A 20,619-nucleotide genomic window follows, 5' to 3' on the forward strand; every position below is an offset into this window, starting at 1 on the left:
GTAGAGATGATCTCTACTCAGGAATGACAGACATCAGTAGAGATGATCACTACTCAGGAATGACAGACATCCGTAGAGATTGATCACTACTCAGGAATGACAGACATCAGTAGAGATGATCACTACTCAGGAATGACAGACATCAGTAGAGATGATCACTACTCAGGAATGACAGACATCAGTAGAGATGAACACTACTCAGGAATGACAGACATCAGTAGAGATTGATCACTACTCAGGAATGACAGACATCAGTAGAGATTGATCACTACTCAGGAATGACAGACATCAGTAGAGATGATCTCTACTCAGGAATGACAGACATCAGTAGAGATGATCACTACTCAGGAATGACAGACATCAGTAGAGATGAACACTACTCAGGAATGACAGACATCAGTAGAGATTGATCACTACTCAGGAATGACAGACATCAGTAGAGATTGATCACTACTCAGGAATGACAGACATCAGTAGAGATGATCTCTACTCAGGAATGACAGACATCAGTAGAGATGATCACTACTCAGGAATGACAGACATCCGTAGAGATTGATCACTACTCAGGAATGACAGACATCAGTAGAGATGATCACTACTCAGGAATGACAGACATCAGTAGAGATGATCACTACTCAGGAATGACAGACATCAGTAGAGATGAACACTACTCAGGAATGACAGACATCATGCAGACCTGTGTATATGTGTCTGTGTTTAATAGGTGCATATTTTTAGTCATATTTATTTATTTTTTATAATCATATTTATTAGTATATTTTTTTAATTTAATTAATAACCTGTTTTATGGTCTTGAGCCAGGCTGTTGGAACAATGTACTGGTTGACTGGTATAATCTGGCAGGTCCTATCAGCTGTCCACAGAGTGGCTTCATTTACACTCCATGTTTCTGGAAACACCGGGAAGGTTTCAAGGTTTATTTGTCAAATGCAGGGAACAACACAGTGTCATCCTACACAATGAAATTCTTCTGACATGACGCCCGATAACTACGGAGTGAGAGTTAAGAAGAAGAATATATAAGCAAAAATATAGCCAGCCCAAATAATATTAATAATAAAATAAATCAACAGTATACACAACACTGTACACTAGCAGAAGTTTAAAGAAAAGAGTACTGGAAAGTAGCAGCAATCTGGGGAGTATCATTGAACATTTAGATATGGCAAGTATGCAGTAATATACATAACAGTGTAAACTTGCAGCAATTGGTAAAGTTATTGAATATTATAGATACATATGAGTGTAATAAGCTTATGAATGGTGGCATAGCACACTACAACCACATAGTGAGAATTTAATGAGAAAATGTATACACACCAAAAATATAGCAAGAAGATGAAGCAATATTATACATAACACTGTACATGGCAGCAGATTAAAAAGAGAACTGTTAACTAGCAGCAATAATCGTAGTAGAAGAGGGTGACTCTCTCTGTATCTGTCTCTCTCTCACTCTGTGTCTTACCCTCTGTCTCTCTCTTTCTCTGTCTCTCTCTGTCTCTGTTTCTTTGTCTCTTTCTCTCACTCTCTGTGTCTCTCCCTCTATCTCGCTGTCTCTCTCTGTCTATTTCTTCTCTTCTTTCTCCCTCTCTGCCCTCTGTCTCTTAGTGACCTGGCCAATCATGGTGATTTCTCAGTGTTAATAATCCTCTGTGTCTCATTCAAAGCAGTTCTACCTAAGAGAAGATAAAGGATTCCCTCCGTCCTTGTGTCTGTCTGTCCCCCCCTCCCTCTTTTCTACATACTTCTGTCAACAAAGTTTTGTTTCTCCAATTCTCTGACAGAGTCATGATGCGAAGTGTAATGTATGGCCGCCAGTTTGCCCTGTGAAATGTAGCGCTGTAATCTATTGTTTAATATACACTTCAGCATTCAAGTATGAGACGTGAGGAACATCTCAACTAAGGCAATTCGACGAATAAAATTAAATAAGTCTTCCCCCTATACTAATTAAAGGTGCTGTATTCGTACAATAGATTTTTTATTTACTATGGCGTGATTTATTCTTGTGAATATCAACGCCAGATATACTCACTAACGTGCCCCTCACACACAACTAAGGCACGTGTTCCCATTGTACTGTTCTTTTGTGTGTGTGTGTGTGTGTGTGTGTGTGCGTAGCAGCTGTATGTGTTTCTCGGCTACCACAAAATGGAACACAGTTGGTGGCTAAGCTTTGCACACAGCGTAGAACACTGGGCCTCTGATTCCGGACCTGTCTGTCTGTCAGTGCTGATTCCGGACCTGCCTGTCTGTCAGTGCTGATTCCGGACCTGCCTGTCTGTCAGTGCTGATTCCGGACCTGCCTGTCTGTCAGTGCTGATTCCGGACCTGCCTGTCTGTCAGTGCTGTTTCCGGACCTGCCTGTCTGTCAGTCTCCCGCGCCTGCATTCAGCACCTACCTGGTCAGGGAGAATCTGCTGTCTCTGATTGGCTGAGATGAAGGCCAGTGGATTGATCGGGCAGATTATTGTAGCTTTTCCGTGTGTGTGTGTGTGTCTACCCTGTGGATACAAGCTTCCCCCCCCCCCCCCCCCCCCCCTCCCCAGCCAGGGAGGAGGTCTTATGTGTTAATGTGTGTGTGTGTTGTAGGATGCCAAGTGTATATTTTGGCTTCCAGCTGTTAATGTGTATGCATGCCTGGAGCGTGTGTGTGTGTGTGTGTGTGTGTGTGTGTGTATCTCCCACACCCAGTTAAACACTCAGTGAAGAGTTATGGGCGATGGAGGAAATCAAAAGCTTTGATCAGCGTTTTGGAATAAACCCTGACGCACTAGATATCTAAATATATCCGAAAGGCCCGAGCCTGTTGCTAACATTTCACTGACGTACTACTGATTTGTCACTCTTCCCCCCCCAACCCCCCCAACACACACACACACACACACCAACACACTATTGTAAACCCCATAGTTTAATAAATAAATAAAAAAACGATTGGTTCCTAAATGAATGGTTATGTGATGTCACTTAGTGATGAAGATATGACAGTGTTTAGCAGGTCCTCGAGTTATCTTGTGGGTGACATTAACATGGACAGAAATCAAAAGAACGTGGCAAATAAAAATGAGGTTGGTATACTTTCAAAACAAAAAGACGGTACACTTCAAAGCATGGTGAACTTCGAAGGTCGTGGCCTTGCCTTGACATAGTGTTTCTCCCTCCTTGACTTTTTCCACATTCTGTTTTAATTAGGCGTAGCCAGATTTCAACCGGACCTCATGTGAAATCTCTCCACACCCCGGGGCTAGGGGTTCCGCGTAGTCTGACTTGTTGAAGAAAACTAAAATCACGTTATCTCAAAGGCATAGGTTTCCTTTATGTGTTTAGGATTCAATCGCGTGGACTGGATTCTGTTTCATTTTGAAATGTTCATTTAAATAAAACCAGTGTTTTAATGGAATCCTGCAGTCCATATGGAGCAGATACATGGCTACATTATCAGGCATGTCGGCGTGTGCGAAAGGAGAAGGGTCGAATAGAAAGTTGAAACAGGCCCACTGTCTACGACCGTATAAAGATGAAATGCATTCACGTTATGCACACGTGCACACTTGCCTCTGAATCATTAGGGAAAGATATACTCGGCCAGTCCATACTTTAGAAAGGAAATTGAACAACCATATAAAACATGCAGTGGGGGCTTCCATCAATCTTATTGTAGTCAATTCAGAGGGACTTCATTGGCTAAGTCATGATCAACAGGGTTGGACCTTTAGATTCATTGGCTTGACTAGGTTCATTGGCTTAACTTAATTGGTTGGTTCATGTACAAAGGTGAGTGACTTTCACTTTTATTGGCTGAGTTACGTTCCATCTGGGTGGGACTTTTTGTCTTAATTGGCTGAGTCATGTCTAACTAGGAGGGACTTCTACCTCCACTGGCTGAGTTATGGCCAACTGGGTGAGACTTGGGTTGATTATGAACGTTTCAGATTTTGTGTTTTGGATTAGAGTTAGATAAGATCATCCTGGATCTGTGTTAGGATTAGAGTTAGAAAAGATGATCCTAGATCTGTGTTAGGATTAGAGTTAAAAAAAGATGATCCTGGATCTGTGTTGGGATTAGAGTTAGATAAAATGATCCTGGATTAGAGTTACTGTATATTTTCTGATCCTGGGTCAGATTATAGGGGAGAAGCCTAGTTCAAGATGTGAAGTTTAGTATTTATGCAGCGAATCAGCATCAATAGAACTGGGTTCCCAAGGCAATTATTGTATTCATTCTAAATCCTGAGTGATAACTTGAAAAGCTGGACGTCTTTTGCTGTGCTTGAGAGAGGGTGTTTGTGTAGAGCAAGGAACAGCAGTTTGATTCAGCATTGACCACAGTAAGCGGCCCGACTAGCAACCTCATATACACGCCCTCCACTACGGACAGAACTAAAGGCTTGTACACGTCGGGTTATTATGTAATCCATTTAGTGATAATAACAATCATTTTGATCTGGTTACACTGATAAAATCACCAAAGCCATTATTAAATGACTCTGTGAGCTCAATAGAGTAAATCTAGTTGTAATCAAGAGAACATTTTGATATCAAGGCCTCAAGAGAAGGTGGATGATAAAAAAATCGTTTTTCTGTCTCGATTACGACTAGATTTGCAACAAAACTATAGAAAACTTGGGCTTGCTAAAACAGATTTCCGCATGGTGGCCATGTACCCCCAACTGTTGCTTTTCCGCCCAGGGGCACAAATGACACAGAAAAATCTAAACTTGAACTGCTGGCATCACTGCTTTATCAACCCAGAGTAAATGAATAGACATCCTTGGTCTGAAAGTGTCTTCTTTTCGGGAAGGTGAGCAGCTTGTTGAGAAATAGATTATTTTCAGTCCATACTGCAGCCCAGCCTCAGATGAAGTGTCATAGGAACAAAGCAAAAACATCACCATATACTTTGGACTTGCGTCTTTCCCTGTTTTATTTTTAGCTTAGTTAATAAGATAAAGAAACCAAGCACCATTATAGAATGCTTTGTGTAACAGGGGTCCTCTTAATTAAATATTATTTTATTTAGGATATTGATGGAAAGACAATCCTTTTTGCCCAGTGTTTTTTTAAGAAAGTGTGTAATCTCCCCCAAACCTCATAAAGACTACAGCCCAGGGTCTAACCTAACCCCTGCAGAGACTACAGCCCTGGGTCTAACCCCTGACAGAGACTACAGCCCTGGCTCTAACCCCTGACAGAGACTACAGCCCTGGGTCTAACCTAACCCCTGACAGAGACTACAGCCCTGGGTCTAACCTAACCTCTGACAGAGATGGTATTGAAGGAGTGCATGTCACAGTATTGGACGATTTGGATAACGACACATCCATGGACAGAATTGTGTCTTTCAAACAACAGAGCCTATCTGAAATCTACCTAATTCGATGAGACAGGATGATGTCTGTACATATATATACTATATTTCTTTTTCTCTCACACTCTGTCTCTCACTTTCTAGTCCTGGTCCTGTAACTGGATATTGTTGTATGGGGAGTGTCGCTGTGTCTGTAGTACTAGTCCTGTAACTGGATAATGTTGTATGGGGAGTGTCTCTGTGTCTGTAGTCCTGGTCCTGTAACTGGATAATGTTGTATGGGGAGTTTCTCTGTCTCTGTATTCCTGGTCCTGTAACTGGATAATGTTATATGGGGCGTGTCTGTCTCTGCCAGTTTTCTCGTCCTTCCTCTAGTAACTGGGCCAAATAATTGCCATGGTGATAATGGCAGCAAAGCTTGAGTTGATTTACACCCACAGAACTACACTTCCTTTCTGTTCCTCACCTCTCTTATACAGATCTAGCTGAGTGGTGGGAGAAATGGAGGGGGAGAGGAGAGTGATAGATGGAGAAAGGGGAGAGTGATAAATGGAGTGAGAGAGTGATAGACGGAGAAAGCAGAGAATGATGGAGAGAAAGTGATGGATGAATGGAGAGAGAGCAGAGTGATAGACAGAGACTGGAGTGATGGAGAGTAGAGTGATGGATGTGGATGGAGAGTGATATATGTGGAGTGATAGATGGAGAGAGAGTGATAGATGTGGAGTGATAGATGGAGAGAGAGAGAGTGATAGATGTGGAATGATAGATGGAGAGAGAGAGTGATAGATGTGGAATGATAGATGGAGAGAGAGAGTGATAGATGTGGAGTGATAGATGGAGAAAGAGAGTGATAGATGTGGAATGATAGATGGAGAGAGAGTGATATATGTGGAGTGATAGATGGAGAGAGAGAGTGATAGATGTGGAATGATAGATGGAGAGAGAGAGTGATAGATGGAGATGGAGAGTGACAGATGGAGAGAGAACAGAGATGGATGGAGAGCAAGAAGGTAGTTTTTTCTCCTTCCTACAGGAAATTAGGTTACTCTGTAACCTCCCTCTCCCCCTCCCTCCATCATTCCCTCCTCCCTGCCTCCCTCCCTCACTTGAAATACATATTAATGAGCAAGTTATTAATATCTACCTGCCTGCCTGCCCCTGTCTATGTGTGATTGTGTTTTTGTGTGTGTATATATGTGTGTGGTTGTGTATTTGTGTGTGTGTATATATATGTGTGGTTGTGTATGTGTGTGTGTGTATATATGTGTGTGGTTGTGTATATATGTGTGTGTGTATATATGTGTGTGGTTGTGTATATATGTTTGTGTATATACACTCACCTAAAGGATTATTAGGAACACCTGTTCAATTTCTCATGAATGCAATTATCTAATCAACCAATCACATGGCAGTTGCTTCAATGCATTTAGGGGTGTGGTCCTGGTCAAGACAATCTCCAGAACTCCAAACTGAATGTCAGAATGGGAAAGAAAGGTGATTTAAGCAATTTTGAGCGTGGCATGGTTGTTGGTGCCAGACGGGCCGGTCTGAGTATTTCACAATCTGCTCAGTTACTGGGATTTTCACACACAACCATTTCTAGGGTTTACAAAGAATGGTGTGAAAAGGGAAAAACATCCAGTATGCGGCAGTCCTGTGGGCGAAAATGCCTTGTTGATGCTAGAGGTCAGAGGAGAATGGGCCGACTGATTCAAGCTGATAGAAGAGCAACTTTGACTGAATTAACCACTCGTTACAACCGAGGTATGCAGCAAAGCATTTGTGAAGCCACAACACGCACAACCTTGAGGCGGATGGGCTACAACAGCAGAAGACCCCACCGGGTACCACTCATCTCCACTACAAATAGGAAAAAGAGGCTACAATTTGTACGAACTCACCAAAATTGGACAGTTGGACTGGACTGGAAGAATGTTGCCTGGTCTGATGAGTCTCGATTTCCGTTGAGACATTCAGATGGTAGAGTCAGAATTTGGTGTAAACAGAATTAGAACATGGATCCATTATGCCTTGTTACCACTGTGCAGGCTGGTGGTGGTGGTGTAATGGTGTGGGGGACGTTTTCTTGGCACACTTTAGGTCCCTTAGTGCCAATTGGGCATTGTTTAAATGCCACGGCCTACCTGAGCATTGTTTCTGACCATGTCCATCCCTTTATGACCACCATGTACCCATCCTCTGATGGCTACTTCCAGCAGGATAATGCACCATGTCACAAAGCTCGAATCATTTCAAATTGGTTTCTTGAACATGACAATGAGTTCACTGTACTGAAATGTATGTGTGTGGTTGTGTATATATGTGGGTGTATATATGCGTGTGGTTGTGTATGTGTGTGTGTGTGTATATTTGTGTGTGGTTGTGTATGTATGTGTGTGGTTGTGTATATATGTGTGTGTATATATGTGTGTGGTAGTGTATGTGTTTGTGTATATATGTGTGTGGTTGTGTATGTGTGTGTGTATATATGTGTGTGGTGGTGTATATATGTGTGTGTATATATGTGTGTGGTTGTGTATGTGTGTGTGTATTTATGTGTGTGGTTGTGTATGTGTGTGTATATATTTGTGTACAGAAGTCCAGTATCTTCCTCTCTTTGACATACGTCTCTTTTTCTTACTTTCGTATCTCCTCTCCCTACCACCCCCTCTTTGTTGACTCTCTCTCTCTCCTTCTCCCTGTCTCTCTCTCTCTCTCTCCTTCTTCCCCTCTCTCTCGCTCTCCTTCCTTCCTTCACTCTCTCATCTCTCTCCTCCTCCTTCTCTCCCTAACTCACTTTCCTCTCACCTCTGTCATTTTCCACTCTGTCTCTCCAGGCCCATCTGTGGTCTGGTTCTGGAGTCCTAAACTAGCTAAATGGGTGCTAAAAGAGCTATAATTCTGTAGTCTGGCTGTCACGACCTGTGTTCCACACAGTGCCAGAAGAGCTGTGACTCACTGGTCTGGGCAGGAGCCTCTTGTGACTGCAATATTCGCTCAGAAAATGAGAGCGTATTGATTGGTTCTTATTTTCTAGCTAATTGCATGCGGTAACGCCACGAGCATCCCCATCAAATCGCTACGGCCGAGAGTTTGAATGTAAATGTGAGTTTGTTTTTTTGGGACGGTGCTTAGGTTAAACACTGATGATGATTTGTCCAATTTGAAATGGAGATATCCAACCAGTGATGCGCGTCACCTTCATTGTCAACGGCTCTTGCCCACGATGTCAGTACAGACTTTCCCGACTCAGTCAGAAAGGCATTCACTCAGGTATCAGCCAGGCTTACAGCTCTGGGCATCTCAGGACAGGAGTCCTGTTGTGGAACCAGTGTTTTTTCTTCACGTCATATTATTAGATTAGATTATTAGATTAGATTTAATTCTGCTTTTTTTGTCACTGAACAGTACAAGTACAGCAAACCGAAATGCAGGTCCTGCTGTTGTTAGGAAATAGTGTCTCAGACCACCAGGTCCCTTTTCTATGAGGGGTTGTTGACACCTGCTTAGCCTAGGACCCTATGGGAGCCGCTGAGGGAGTGTTCATTGGTCAAGCCATCACTTGGATTCCAGGAAATGACACCAAAAATGTCTTCTGATCAAATACTTGGAAAGGGTCTAAATTGTCATCTGTTAAGAATATGGAGATGGTGGTAAACTATTTGGATCCCAAATATAGGATACTCGCAAACTCAAAATAAGTCATCATGCTGAAAGTTAATTGTTTCAAGGTTTAGTTAGTGTCTCTAAGCTAAATTATGAGGTCCTACATCCAGCGTGAAAGTCCATACTTGTAGCCTAGCGCCAGACCCCATTATACAATGAAAACAAGCTGTTTTAGTTCTTCAGCTTAATCAAGGACCTGTTTTCTTTAGTATACCTCAACTTGAGAGGATGTTGTGCGATCAGAGAACGATGTGCATTTTGACTGAAAGCATCGAGTTAAGTTAGTTGAGCTAACATTTGAGCTAACGATCTGTCTACATAACAAAGGCTCCACTCAAGTGTTGAAAACCAGCCTTTATCACCACCTCTTCCGCAGGCATTTTTCCCACTGTTTACACACACACGCATTCACACATTCAAGATTATATTGTTGACAACAGCTACATGTAACCACGTAAGTGGTTAGACAGAACAGCCTGCTGATGAATCAAGAGACACACACACACACGCATTTTTAATTATTTATATTCCCTATGCATGTTTTAATCATAAGACGTGAATCTGAATACATCTATGTACATTACATTTTGCCTATGTACATTCACAAGGAGAGAGGGCAGAACTAATGTCATCGTGTTTTACATAACATTCATGAGCGGAGTGAGGATCGGAATGAGTGTTGCGATGATGGATGCAACTTGTGGGTGATTTTACAGCGCGTGTCTGTTGAGGGGTCACATGGTAACAGGGCTCCCCTAACCTGGCAGAGGAGTTCTAGCATAGATGGACGAGTTGTGTTGATTGAGTGTGTTAGCGTGTGGATTTGTATGTGTTCGCATTTGTGTGTGTGTGTGTGTGTTTGTTTGTTTGTGTCTGTGTATATTTGTTTGTTTGTTTTTGCGTCTGTATATGTTATGTTTGTCTGTGTGCGTTTGTTTGTTTGTCTGTGTGTCTTGGTGTGTGTGTGTGTGTGTGTAGGAGCCTGGCATGTGTGTTCATGTACATCTTGGCGTGGCACGTGGAAGCAGGTGTGTGAGGTGTGTCAGCTGGGCGAGAAATGGACTGAAATGTGGAGGAGGCGGAGGCAGAGATGACTTAGTTCCATGTACTAATTCAGGGGGCTGGTTCTCTTTTATTTAGATGCAGGAGCTATACAGCACTAATAATTTATAAGAAGAACAGATGTTCTACAGTACTTTTGAACTAATATTTCAGGACAGGGAGAGATAAAGAGATATAGAGAGAAATGGAAAGAGGCAGAAAGAGGAAAGAGAGTGTAGAATTCCAGAGTTAGGCGGTCTTCTGAGTGACAAAGGGGAGAAGGGGAGGGACTACAATGAGAGATGGGTGGACGGTCCACTGGGATTGGTCAGTGCCTACTGGTGTGGGTGTGGCCTTTCCTGTGTGTATGTGCTGCATTTGCATATCCACATGTTTGTGTGTGTGTGTCTGTTCACCTGTGTTTCAGTTTGTGTACTTTGTGTGTGTGTGTGGCATGTCTGTTGGATATGTGTTAGCTCTTCTTGTCCTGGCCAGGTATCAGTCAGAGCTGGTATCATAAGAGAAAAGCCTTTGTCTGAGTCTCTAGGGCCCTTGTTGCCTGGCTACACCAAATGCCACACAACAGCCATGTGTTCTACGAAGACTTGGATCTGCTACGTCCCAGACCGATTGGTCCCAGGGAACAATTGGTTTGGCCGCATCATGACCTGGGTTGTAGTCCTGATTGGAGGGGTACAAATGTGCCTGGCGTGAAGGAGTGCACTGCAAATTGCCTGGTGCAGTCGCGCTCTGGCGACTCCTTGTGGCAGGTCGGGTGTCTGCAAGCTCAGTCTTTGTGTTGACTGGGGAAGTGCATTCTCCATACAGGTAAATAGGTTCGGGTAAATACTTTGTCGTTGAACAAGCATTGTGATGAGAAGCAGAGCGGTTCTGTGAGTCGCGTACAGGCCTTTGACTGTCTCGAACGCATTGAAGCAAGGCATCAAGAAAGTGGGGATGGGTTGAGATAATGTAGTAAAAAAGATGATATGGAGCTACATTTCTCCTTGATGCTGCGTAGAGACATTGCGTTTTTTTTACACACCCAGTATTACACCCAGAGTTTTTCCTATAGGACTTATTTGAATGCATTTCTAACAGTGCTAGATCATGTGGAATTGATCTGTTGTCTTAATCTGCCAATCAATAACGCTTTAGCACTCCAGACGACAAATGTCACACAAGCTTTGTTAAGCCATTTAATTAATCAATTAACCGATCAACGAATCAATTTGCCAGTCAGTTATACACGTCATGCGGTGATGATTGTGGGTCTGTGAATCCACTGCTCTTCGGCCTCCGTTGAGATGGGATGCCTCTCTGAGTTTTTGATCTAGACGTTTCCAGTCTCCATCCAAAGATTGTAACTGTAACTCCCCGCCTTCCCGAAGTGGATTGTGTCCCGGCCATTATCAGCATAGTCATTCTAACGGATGATGTCACAGTAGTACTCCGCCATCAATCTTAATCCATGAGGTGAGTTGGAGAGGCGGATCGCTGGAAGCCATATATCAATGTTTTCATTAAGTGTCACATTTGATTACCTCACAGCTAAAACACTGGCTACATTTCCTTTTCCTGAGCTCTTGGATTATAATCATCTCATTGGTTCCTGACTGTGTTCTGGGGTTTTCTATTGGTTGTAGCAACCGGAACGTGGAAGTCAAGTCAGCTATGGCAGGCGCCGTGGCAACAATAAGAAAATGTATTCTTTATTTCTCTTGAGAAAAAGGGAGAAAAAGTGAGGGGGTGGTGAATGGAGAAGAAAGACAGAAACAAGGAACGGAATAAATAAACAGACAGACAGTGACAGCAAGAATGAACAGAAGTAACAAAACAAAAAAAAGTGTAGAACTACTGTATACAAAATATTAGCCAGTGTCATGTGACTCGTTAGTGTTCCAAGGTCTCAGGTGTGATTGGGGACCAGGTGTGTTCAATTATGTGTCATCGCTCTGACACTCCCCCATACTGGTCACTGGAAGTTCAACATGGCACCTCATGGCAAAGAACTCTCTTTGAGGATCTGAAAACAATAATTGTTGCTCAACATAAAAATGGCCTAGGCTATAAGAAGATTGCCAAGACCATGAAACTGAGCTGCAGCATGGTGGCCAAGACCATACAGCGGTTTAACAGGACAGGTTCCATTCAGAACAGGGCTCGCCATGGTCGACCAAAGAAGTTGAGTGCACGTGCTCAGCGTCATATTGCTGGGAAATAGACGTATGAGTGCTGCCAGCATTGCTGCAGAGGTTGAAGGGGTGGGGGGGTCAACCTGTCAGTGCTCAGACCATACGACGCACACTGCATCAAATTGGTCTGCATGGCTGTTGTCGCAGAAGGACGTTTCTTCTAAAGATAATGCACAAGAAAGCCTGCAAACAGTTTGCTGAAGACAAGCAGGCTAATGACATAGATTACTGCAACTATGTCCTGTGGTCTGATGAGACCAAGATAAACTTATTTGGTTCAGATGCTATCAAGCGTGTGTGGCGGCAACCAGGTGAGGAGTACAAAGACAAGTGTGTCTTGCCTACAGTCAAGCATGGTGGTGGGAGTGTCATGGTCTGGGGCTGCATGAGTGCTGCCGGCACTGGGGAGCTACAGTTCATTGAGGGAACCATGAATGCCACCATGTACTGTGACATACTGAAGCAGTGCATGATCCCCTCCCTTCGGAGCCGCAGGACAGTATTCCAACATGGTAACGACCCCAAACACACCTCCAAGACGATCAGTGCCTTGCTAAAGAAGCTGAGGGTAAATGTGATGGACTGGCCAAGCATGTCTCCAGACTTTAAACCTATTGAGCATCTGTGGGGCATCCTCAAACGGAAGGTGGAGGAGCGCAAGGTCTCTAACATCCACCAGCTCCGTGATGTCGTCATAGAGGAGTGAAAGAGGACTCCAGTGGCAACCTGTGAAGCTCTGGTGAACTCCATGCCCAAGAGGGTTAAGGCAGTGCTGGAAAATAATGGTGGCCACACAAAATATTGACACTTTGGGCCCAATTCGGACATTTTTACTTAGGGGTGTACTCACTTTTGTTGCCAGCGGTTTAGCCATTAATGGCTGTGTGTTGTGTTATTTTGAGGGGACAGCAAATTTACACTGTTATACAAACTGTACACTCACTACTTTATATTGTAGCAAAGTGTAATTTCTTCAGTGTTGTCACATGAAAAGATATAATCAAATATTTGCAAAAATGTGAAGGGTGAACTCACTTTTGTGAGATACTGTGTATGTATATATATATATATATATATATATATATATTGTCACGTCCTGGCTGTGCCCCTAGCCATCTCTGCGCTGGGCTCGGGGCATAGCCAGGACAGGACAGGAGGTGGCCTTTAGCCACCTCTACTCCTTTTTTTGGTTTCCCCAATTGGAGGCAGGTGTTAGTCATTGCCTCCAATTGGGGACCCTATTTAAGTTTAGTTTGTAGGCCCCAAGGCGTGGTTCATTTTGGTTTTGTTTATCCTGTGTAAGGAATACCCACGTCACTGGTTGCTGCTTTTTGTTTTGTTGGAGTCCTGCATTCTTTATTTTGTATTAAATGGATTACCTTACCTACCTCTACTCTGCGCCTGTGTCCTCTTCATCCCACAACCGTGACAGAATGAACCACCACCAAGAGACACAGCAGAAATGGACGGTAGGGGAACTCCTCGGTTGGCCGGACAGCGACACCGAGGAGGAGGAGAACCCCTACTGTCCTCTGCGGCACACCGGGCCTCCACAGCATCCACCCCGGAGGAGACGTCGACGGAGGCGACGTAAGCAAACCTCCGTGTGTCCGCCCCAAGAATTTCTTGGCGGGGTGCTGTGGGGGCAGGCGGAATGGAAGGACGCGGCCGTGCCACCCGTGCTCACGTGTGGGGTAGTCCAGGTGCCCCAGCCCTGCCCGGTGCCAGCTCCTAGGCGTCGGGCAACAACGCCGGGGGGGCCTATGAGGGCTTTCCCTGATGTTGGGAGATGTGAGGACTGGTGGGGCTATCGGGACCCGCCGTACCGGTTCTCGCAGCCAGCGCCCCCTGCTGCCCGGGAGCCGCAGCCGGCGCCGCCAGCGCCCCACACTGCCCGGGAGCCGCAGCCTGCGCCCCCCGCTGCCCGGAAGCCGCAGCCTGCGCCCCCCGCTGCCCGGAAGCCGCAGCCTGCGCCCCCCGCTGCCCGGGAGCCGCAGCCAGCGCTCCCCGCTCCCTGGGAGCCGCAGCCAGCGCCGCCAGCGCCCCCCGCTGCCCGGGAGCCGCAGCCAGCGCTCCCCGCTCCCTGGGAGCCGCAGCCAGCGCCGCCAGCGCCCCCCGCTGCCTGGGAGCCGCAGCCAGCGCCCCCCGCTGCCTGGGAGCCGCAGCCAGCGCCCCCTGCTGCCCGGGAGCCGCAGCCAGCGCTCCCCGCTCCCTGGGAGCCGCAGCCAGCGCCGCCAGCAACCCCTGCTGCTTGGGAGCCGCAGCCAGCGCCCCCCGCTGCTTGGGAGCCGCAGCCAGCGTCCCCCGCTGCCTGGGAGCCGCAGCCAGCGCCGCCAGCGCCCCCTGCTGCCCGGGAGCCGCAGCCAGCGTCCCCCGCTGCCTGGGAGCCGCAGCCAGCGCTCCCCGCTGCTTGGGAGCCGCAGCCAGCGTCCCCCGCTGCTTGGGAGCCGCAGCCAGCGCCCCCCGCTGCTTGGGAGCCGCAGCCAGCGTTCCCCGCTGCCTGGGAGACGCAGTCAGCGCTGCCAGCGCCCCCCGCTGCCCAGTGGCCGCAGCCGCCAGCTCCTCCCGCTGCCCAGTGGCCGCAGCCGCCAGCTCCTCCCGCTGCCCAGTGGCCTCAGCCGCCAGCTCCACCCGCTGCCCAGTGGCCGCAGCCGCCAGCTCCTCCCGCTGCCCAGTGGCCGCAGCCGCCAGCTCCTCCCGCTGCCCAGTGGCCTCCGCCGCCAGCTCCTCCCGCTGCCCAGTGGCCTCCGCCGCCAGCTCCACCCGCTGCCCAGTGGCCTCAGCCGCAAGCTCCACCCGCTGCCCAGTGGCCTCAGCCGCCAGCTCCACCCGCTGCCCAGTGGCCTCAGCCGCCAGCTCCTCCCGCTGCCCAGTGGCCTCAGCCGCCAGCTCCTCCCGCTGCCCAGTGGCCTCAGCCGCCAGCTCCACCCGCTGCCCAGTGGCCTCAGCCGCCAGCTCCACCCGCTGCCCAGTGGCCTCAGCCGCCAGCTCCTCCCGCTGCCCTGTTTTCGCCGCCGCCAGGACCCGCCGTGGACTGGCCGCCGCCCGGGCCCGCGGATGACTGGCCGCCGCCGCCCGGGCCCGCGGATGACTGGCCGCCGCCGCCCGGGCCCGCGGATGACTGGCCGCCGCCGCCCGGGTCCGCGGATGACTGGCCGCCGCCGCCCGGGCCCGCGGATGACTGGCCGCCGCCGCCGCCCGGGCCCGCGGATGACTGGCCGCCGCCGCCCGAGCCAGCGGATGACTGGTCGCCGCCGCCCGGGGCCGTGGATGACTGGCCGCCGCCGCCCGAGCCAGCGGTTGACTGGCCGCCCGAGGCCGCGGATGACTGGCCGCCGCCGCACGAGGCCGCGGATGACTGGCCGCCGCCCGAGCCCGCGGTGGACTGGCCGCCTTGTCCCGCAGCGCCTTCACCTGCCCAGGAGCCCCCGCATCGTCCTACGGCGCCCTCGCCTGTCCCGGCCTCAGCGGCGCCCTCGCCTGTCCCGGCCTCAGCGGCGCCCTCGCCTGTCCCAGCCTCAGCGGCGCCCTCGCCTGTCCCGGCTCTCCCTGACCCTCCGCCGGCTCTCCCTGACCCTCCGCCGGCTTCCCTGTCTCCGGCTCCTTCGCCGGCTCTCCCACAGGGTTCTGACCCTCCGCCGGCTCCCCCGGCTCCTGCTCCTCCACCGGCTCCTATTCCCCCGCCGGCTCCCCCGTCTCCTGCTCCTCCGCCGGCTCCTGCTCCCCCGCCGGCCGTCAACCCTCCGCCGGCTCCCCCGGCTCCTGCTCCTCCGCCGGCTGCCGACCTGCTGCCGGCTCCTATTCCTCCGCCGGCTCCCCTGTCTCCTATGCCTCCGCCGGCTCCCCCGGCTCCTACTCCTCCGCCGGCTCTCCCGCCGGCTCCGGACCCTCCGCCGGCTCCCCCGGCTCCTGCTCCTCCGCCGGCTGCCGACCTGCCGCCGGCTCCTATTCCTCCGCCGGCTCCCCCGTCTCCTATTCCTCTGCCGGCTCCTATTCCTCCGCCGGCTCCCCCGGCTCCTACTCCTCCGCCGGCTCTCCCGCCGGCTCCGGACCCTCCGCCGGCTTCCCCGGCTCCTGCTCCTCCACCGGCTCCTATTCCCCCGCCGGCTCCCCCGTCTCCTATTCCTCTGCCTGCTCCTATTCCTCCGCCAGCTCCCCCGGCTCCTACTCCTCCGCCGGCTCTTCCGCCGGCTCCGGACCCTCCGCCGGCTCTTCCGCCGACTCTTCCGCCGGCTCCGGACCCACCGCCGGCCCTTCCGCCGGCTCCGGACCCTCCGCCGGCTCCCCCGGCTCCTGCTCCTCCACCGGCTCCTGCTCCTCCGCCGGCTCCTACTCCTCCGCCGGCTCTTCCGCCGGCTCCTGACCCTCCACCGGTTTCCCCGTCTCCTACTCCTCCGCCGGCTCTTCCGCAGGCTCCTGACCCTCCGCCGGCTCCCCCGTCTCCTATTCCTCCGCCGGCTCCCCCGGCTCCTACTCCTCCGCCGGCTCTTCCGCCGGCTCCGGACCCTCCGCCGGCTCCCCCGGCTCCTGCTCCTCCACCGGCTCCTATTCCCCCGCCGGCTCCCCCGTCTCCTGCTCCTCCGCCGGCTCCTACTCCTCCGCCGGCTCTTCCGCCGGCTCCTGACCCTCCGCCGGTTTCCCCATCTCCTGCTCCTCCGCCGGCTCCTATTCCCCCGCCGGCTCCCCCGGCTCCTGCTCCTCCACCGGCTCCTATTCCCCCGCCGGCTCCCCCGTCTCCTGCTCCTCCGCCGGCTCCTACTCCTCCGCCAGCTCTTCCGCCGGCTCTGGACCCTCCGCCGCCTCCCCCGGCTCCTGCTCCTCCGCCGGCTCCTATTCCCCCGCCGGCTCCCCCGTCTCCTACTCCTCCGCCGGCTCTCCCGCCGGCTCCGGACCCTCCGCCGCCTGTCCCGGCTCCTGCTCCTCCGCCGGCTCCTATTCCCCCGCCGGCTCCCCCGTCTCCTGCTCCTCCGCCGGCTCTTCCGCCGGCTCCTGACCCTCCGCCGGTTTCCCCGTCTCCTATTCCTCCACCGGCTCCCCCGGCTCCTGCTCCTCCGCCGGCTGTCGACCCTCCGCCGGTTCCCCCGGCTCCTGCTTCTCCGCCGGCTGTCGACCCGCCGCCGGCTCTCCTGCCGGTTCCTGTCCCTCCGCCGGCTCTCCCGTCTCCTGACCCTCTGCCTCCCTGGCCTGTCCCTGCGGCTCCGCCTCCCCGGCCTGTGCCGGCGGCTCCGGGCGCTGAGCCTCCGCCGGTCCGGGTGTGGTCGTCCCGGTCTTGCGGTCGGGAGCCCGCGCCTTTGGGGGGGGGTACTGTCACGTCCTGGCTGTGCCCCTAGCCATCTCTGCGCTGGGCTCGGGGCATAGCCAGGACAGGACAGGAGGTGGCCTTTAGCCACCTCTACTCCTTTTTTTGGTTTCCCCAATTGGAGGCAGGTGTTAGTCATTGCCTCCAATTGGGGACCCTATTTAAGTTTAGTTTGTAGGCCCCAAGGCGTGGTTCATTTTGGTTTTGTTTATCCTGTGTAAGGAATACCCACGTCACTGGTTGCTGCTTTTTGTTTTGTTGGAGTCCTGCATTCTTTATTTTGTATTAAATGGATTACCTTACCTACCTCTACTCTGCGCCTGTGTCCTCTTCATCCCACAACCGTGACATATATATATATATATATATATATATATATATATATATACTATATGCTGTGGAGGTTCTGTAGAGCCGAACAGCCATTTTGTTTAGAAATTCACCATATGGTGATGTCAGAGACATCACTGATAAGGAGGCAAATAAGAGAAGAAATAACGGCTCCTGGTCAAACCTTTCCTAGTTAGATCTTATTCTGGATACAGGGCTCATGTCTAAAGTAATGTACTAAGAAGGGAATAGGGTGCCATTTGGGATGTTTCACCGCATGTCTTTGCCTGTTATAAATAACACTGAATTCAATAAAGAAGTATTAAATGATAACCGAGCCTCTCAGGATCACTGTTGGCGTTAACATTGTTCCATCTTATCCTAATCAATAAGTTCATGTCATGAATGGTTGATCCATTTCATAGTTTATTTCAACATGGATTTTCTTCTTGCTGCTCCGAAGATTGACAGTCCGTCCTCCTCCTCCTCATCTATCCAGCCATCCATCCTCTACTCCGTATCCCTTCATCTTCTACCCCTCATACCTCCATCCTCCCCTCATCACCCCATCCATCCTCTCCTTCTCTTCTGAATGAACAAAATAAGTGATTTCCTGTGCCTTTCTGATTTCTCCAGATAACACAAATATATGTTATTTGGGATATAGCGACAGATCGACAGGAAGGTTTAACCTTTCAATAAGTCTCACAGATTTTCATAGATTGTCACACACACCCACACACACACACACACACAGACACACACAAACACACACATACACAGACACACACACTAAATCTTAGCTGTTGTCAGTCTTAATGATAATCCTTCAGTCAGTCCATTGTATAGAACAGTCTGTGTGTCTGTGTATATGTGTGTATATATGTGTGTGTGTGTGTGTGTCTGTCTGTATGTGTGTGCGTGTGTGTGTCTGTGTGTATGTGTATGTGTGTGTATATGTGTGTGTAAGAGAGAGACTGCATGTATATGTATGGGGGTTTATTCTGTATTGCAGACAGGACAGTCTTCTAAAGTCTCCGCCACTGCTGCCCTTGCTCTGAACCACGTTATGTCAGTTCTCAGACCAGTCTTAGACTCCCGTTAAGTCTCTTCTCAGACCAGTCTTAAGCCCCATAAGTCTGTTCTCAGACCAGTCTTAGGCTCCCACTAAGTCTGTTCTCAGACTGGTCTTGGATTACATACAGAGATCTATGAAAAGAGATAAGACATGAATAAACTAACACATGATTAGTGAGGTCTTGCAGAGTGTTATTGGATTGCTGAATGTTGTTTTTGGGTATTATTTAGGTTAGATGTGGTCTACCAGCTCTCTGCATGTAACAATGTCAGTCTCTCTTTCTCTTTTACTCTTTCTCTCTTGTTTACCCCACACTCCTCCTCCAGCCCTTCTCCTCTTCTCCTCTTCTATCCATCCCATCTGACTACAGACTAGTCCAGGGAGCTCTGCTGGTACTCAGCACCGTGACAATGTCTGTCAGAATGTTTGTTATGATGATATCGCCGGTGTCGTTGGCATGGTTTCACTGCTCTGCATTGTGGACATGTATCTGACTTTTACAACAGATCCCTGTTGGCCATTGGACAACTTACCCAGCCACTTGAAGAAACGTACCTCCACCACATGCGCCAGGCCACCTCACTCACCCCTCTCCCCCCTCCCCGCTTCTCTCTCCCCCTCTGCAGGCTCCGACTACCCCCCCCCACCGTTGCCGGCGCCGGCTCCCAGCCTGAATGATACCAGCGCGGTGGTCGGGGGAGGCGGTGCTGCCGGCGTCACTGCCCTGGACACGGTGGTCGGCGGGGCGGTGGTCGGGCTCGCGGCCGAGCACATCCCCAGCGGCCCGGGGGCGGCCCTGACCTGGCAGGCGGCGATAGAGGCGGCGCGCCAGGCCAAGCAGATGGGCAACGCCGGCGCGCCCATCTCCACGGCAAGCTCCACGCAGAGGAAGAGGCAGCACTACACCACCAAGCCCAAGAAGCCGACCAGCACGGCCGCCACCAGGCCTCCTAGGGCCCTGCTCTGCCTGACGCTCAAGAATCCCATCCGGAGGGCCTGCATCAGTATCGTGGAGTGGAAGTATCCTTTAGTGCTTTCAACCTGTTTGACCCGGTTTGCTCCGGTTTTGGCCTGGTCGACCTGGTTTTAATTGGTTTGATTAGCGATTGATTCACATGACCCGCACCCATTTTACATTCAAAATAACACAAACCCACACCCACCCACACACACACAAACACACACACACACACGTTTCACACAAGTCGAAACCCACACGGATTGATGTGTTTGAGTTAACTGGACTGTCAGACACAACTAATGTCCGTTAATGCACGTCTACTTTCAACACAGCCAGTCCTCAAAGTCAGTTGAATATCAAACCGAAATACCCCGCTGCTCTCGGGAACAGTGTGGTCAACCCCTGACCTAGGCACGTTTCACACTGCACTTCGAAGCGCTCCGGAGTTGGTTCGGGCACGCGTGGACAAACAACGATTAGTCGAGCCGGCAGTGAGATCACAATTAGCACGGCTGGGTGGAATTTGCTCGGGGTGGGGGGGAAGTCGTGCTGCGGTGTTGAGGCACAGAGACGAGGCCGTGGTCACAGATTGGACGTCACGAAACTGTGTGGGAAAAATAAAACTCAATCGAAGCTATTTTAATGAGCAGAATTGATTGGTTAAGGGATTAGACCAGTGATTGATGGGCACCGTGTTGTGGAGGTGGGACT

General features: G+C 50.2%; 1 protein-coding gene across 14 annotated transcripts in view; it reads left to right on the plus strand.

Annotated features, from left to right (window-relative positions):
• The window catches only part of cacna1c (calcium channel, voltage-dependent, L type, alpha 1C subunit), a 269,744-nt gene that overhangs the window by 45,921 nt on the left and 203,204 nt on the right, over window positions 1-20,619 (plus strand). For all 14 annotated transcript variants that reach the window (XM_029114494.2, XM_029114487.2, XM_029114488.2 and 11 more), the window contains one exon: window positions 19,574-19,967. In XM_029114494.2, the coding sequence (XP_028970327.2) occupies window positions 19,574-19,967 (394 nt within the window). The remainder of the gene's footprint in view (window positions 1-19,573; window positions 19,968-20,619) is intronic.

This window comes from Esox lucius, chromosome 18 (assembly GCF_011004845.1).
Source record: "Esox lucius isolate fEsoLuc1 chromosome 18, fEsoLuc1.pri, whole genome shotgun sequence".
Lineage (NCBI taxonomy): Eukaryota > Metazoa > Chordata > Actinopteri > Esociformes > Esocidae > Esox > Esox lucius.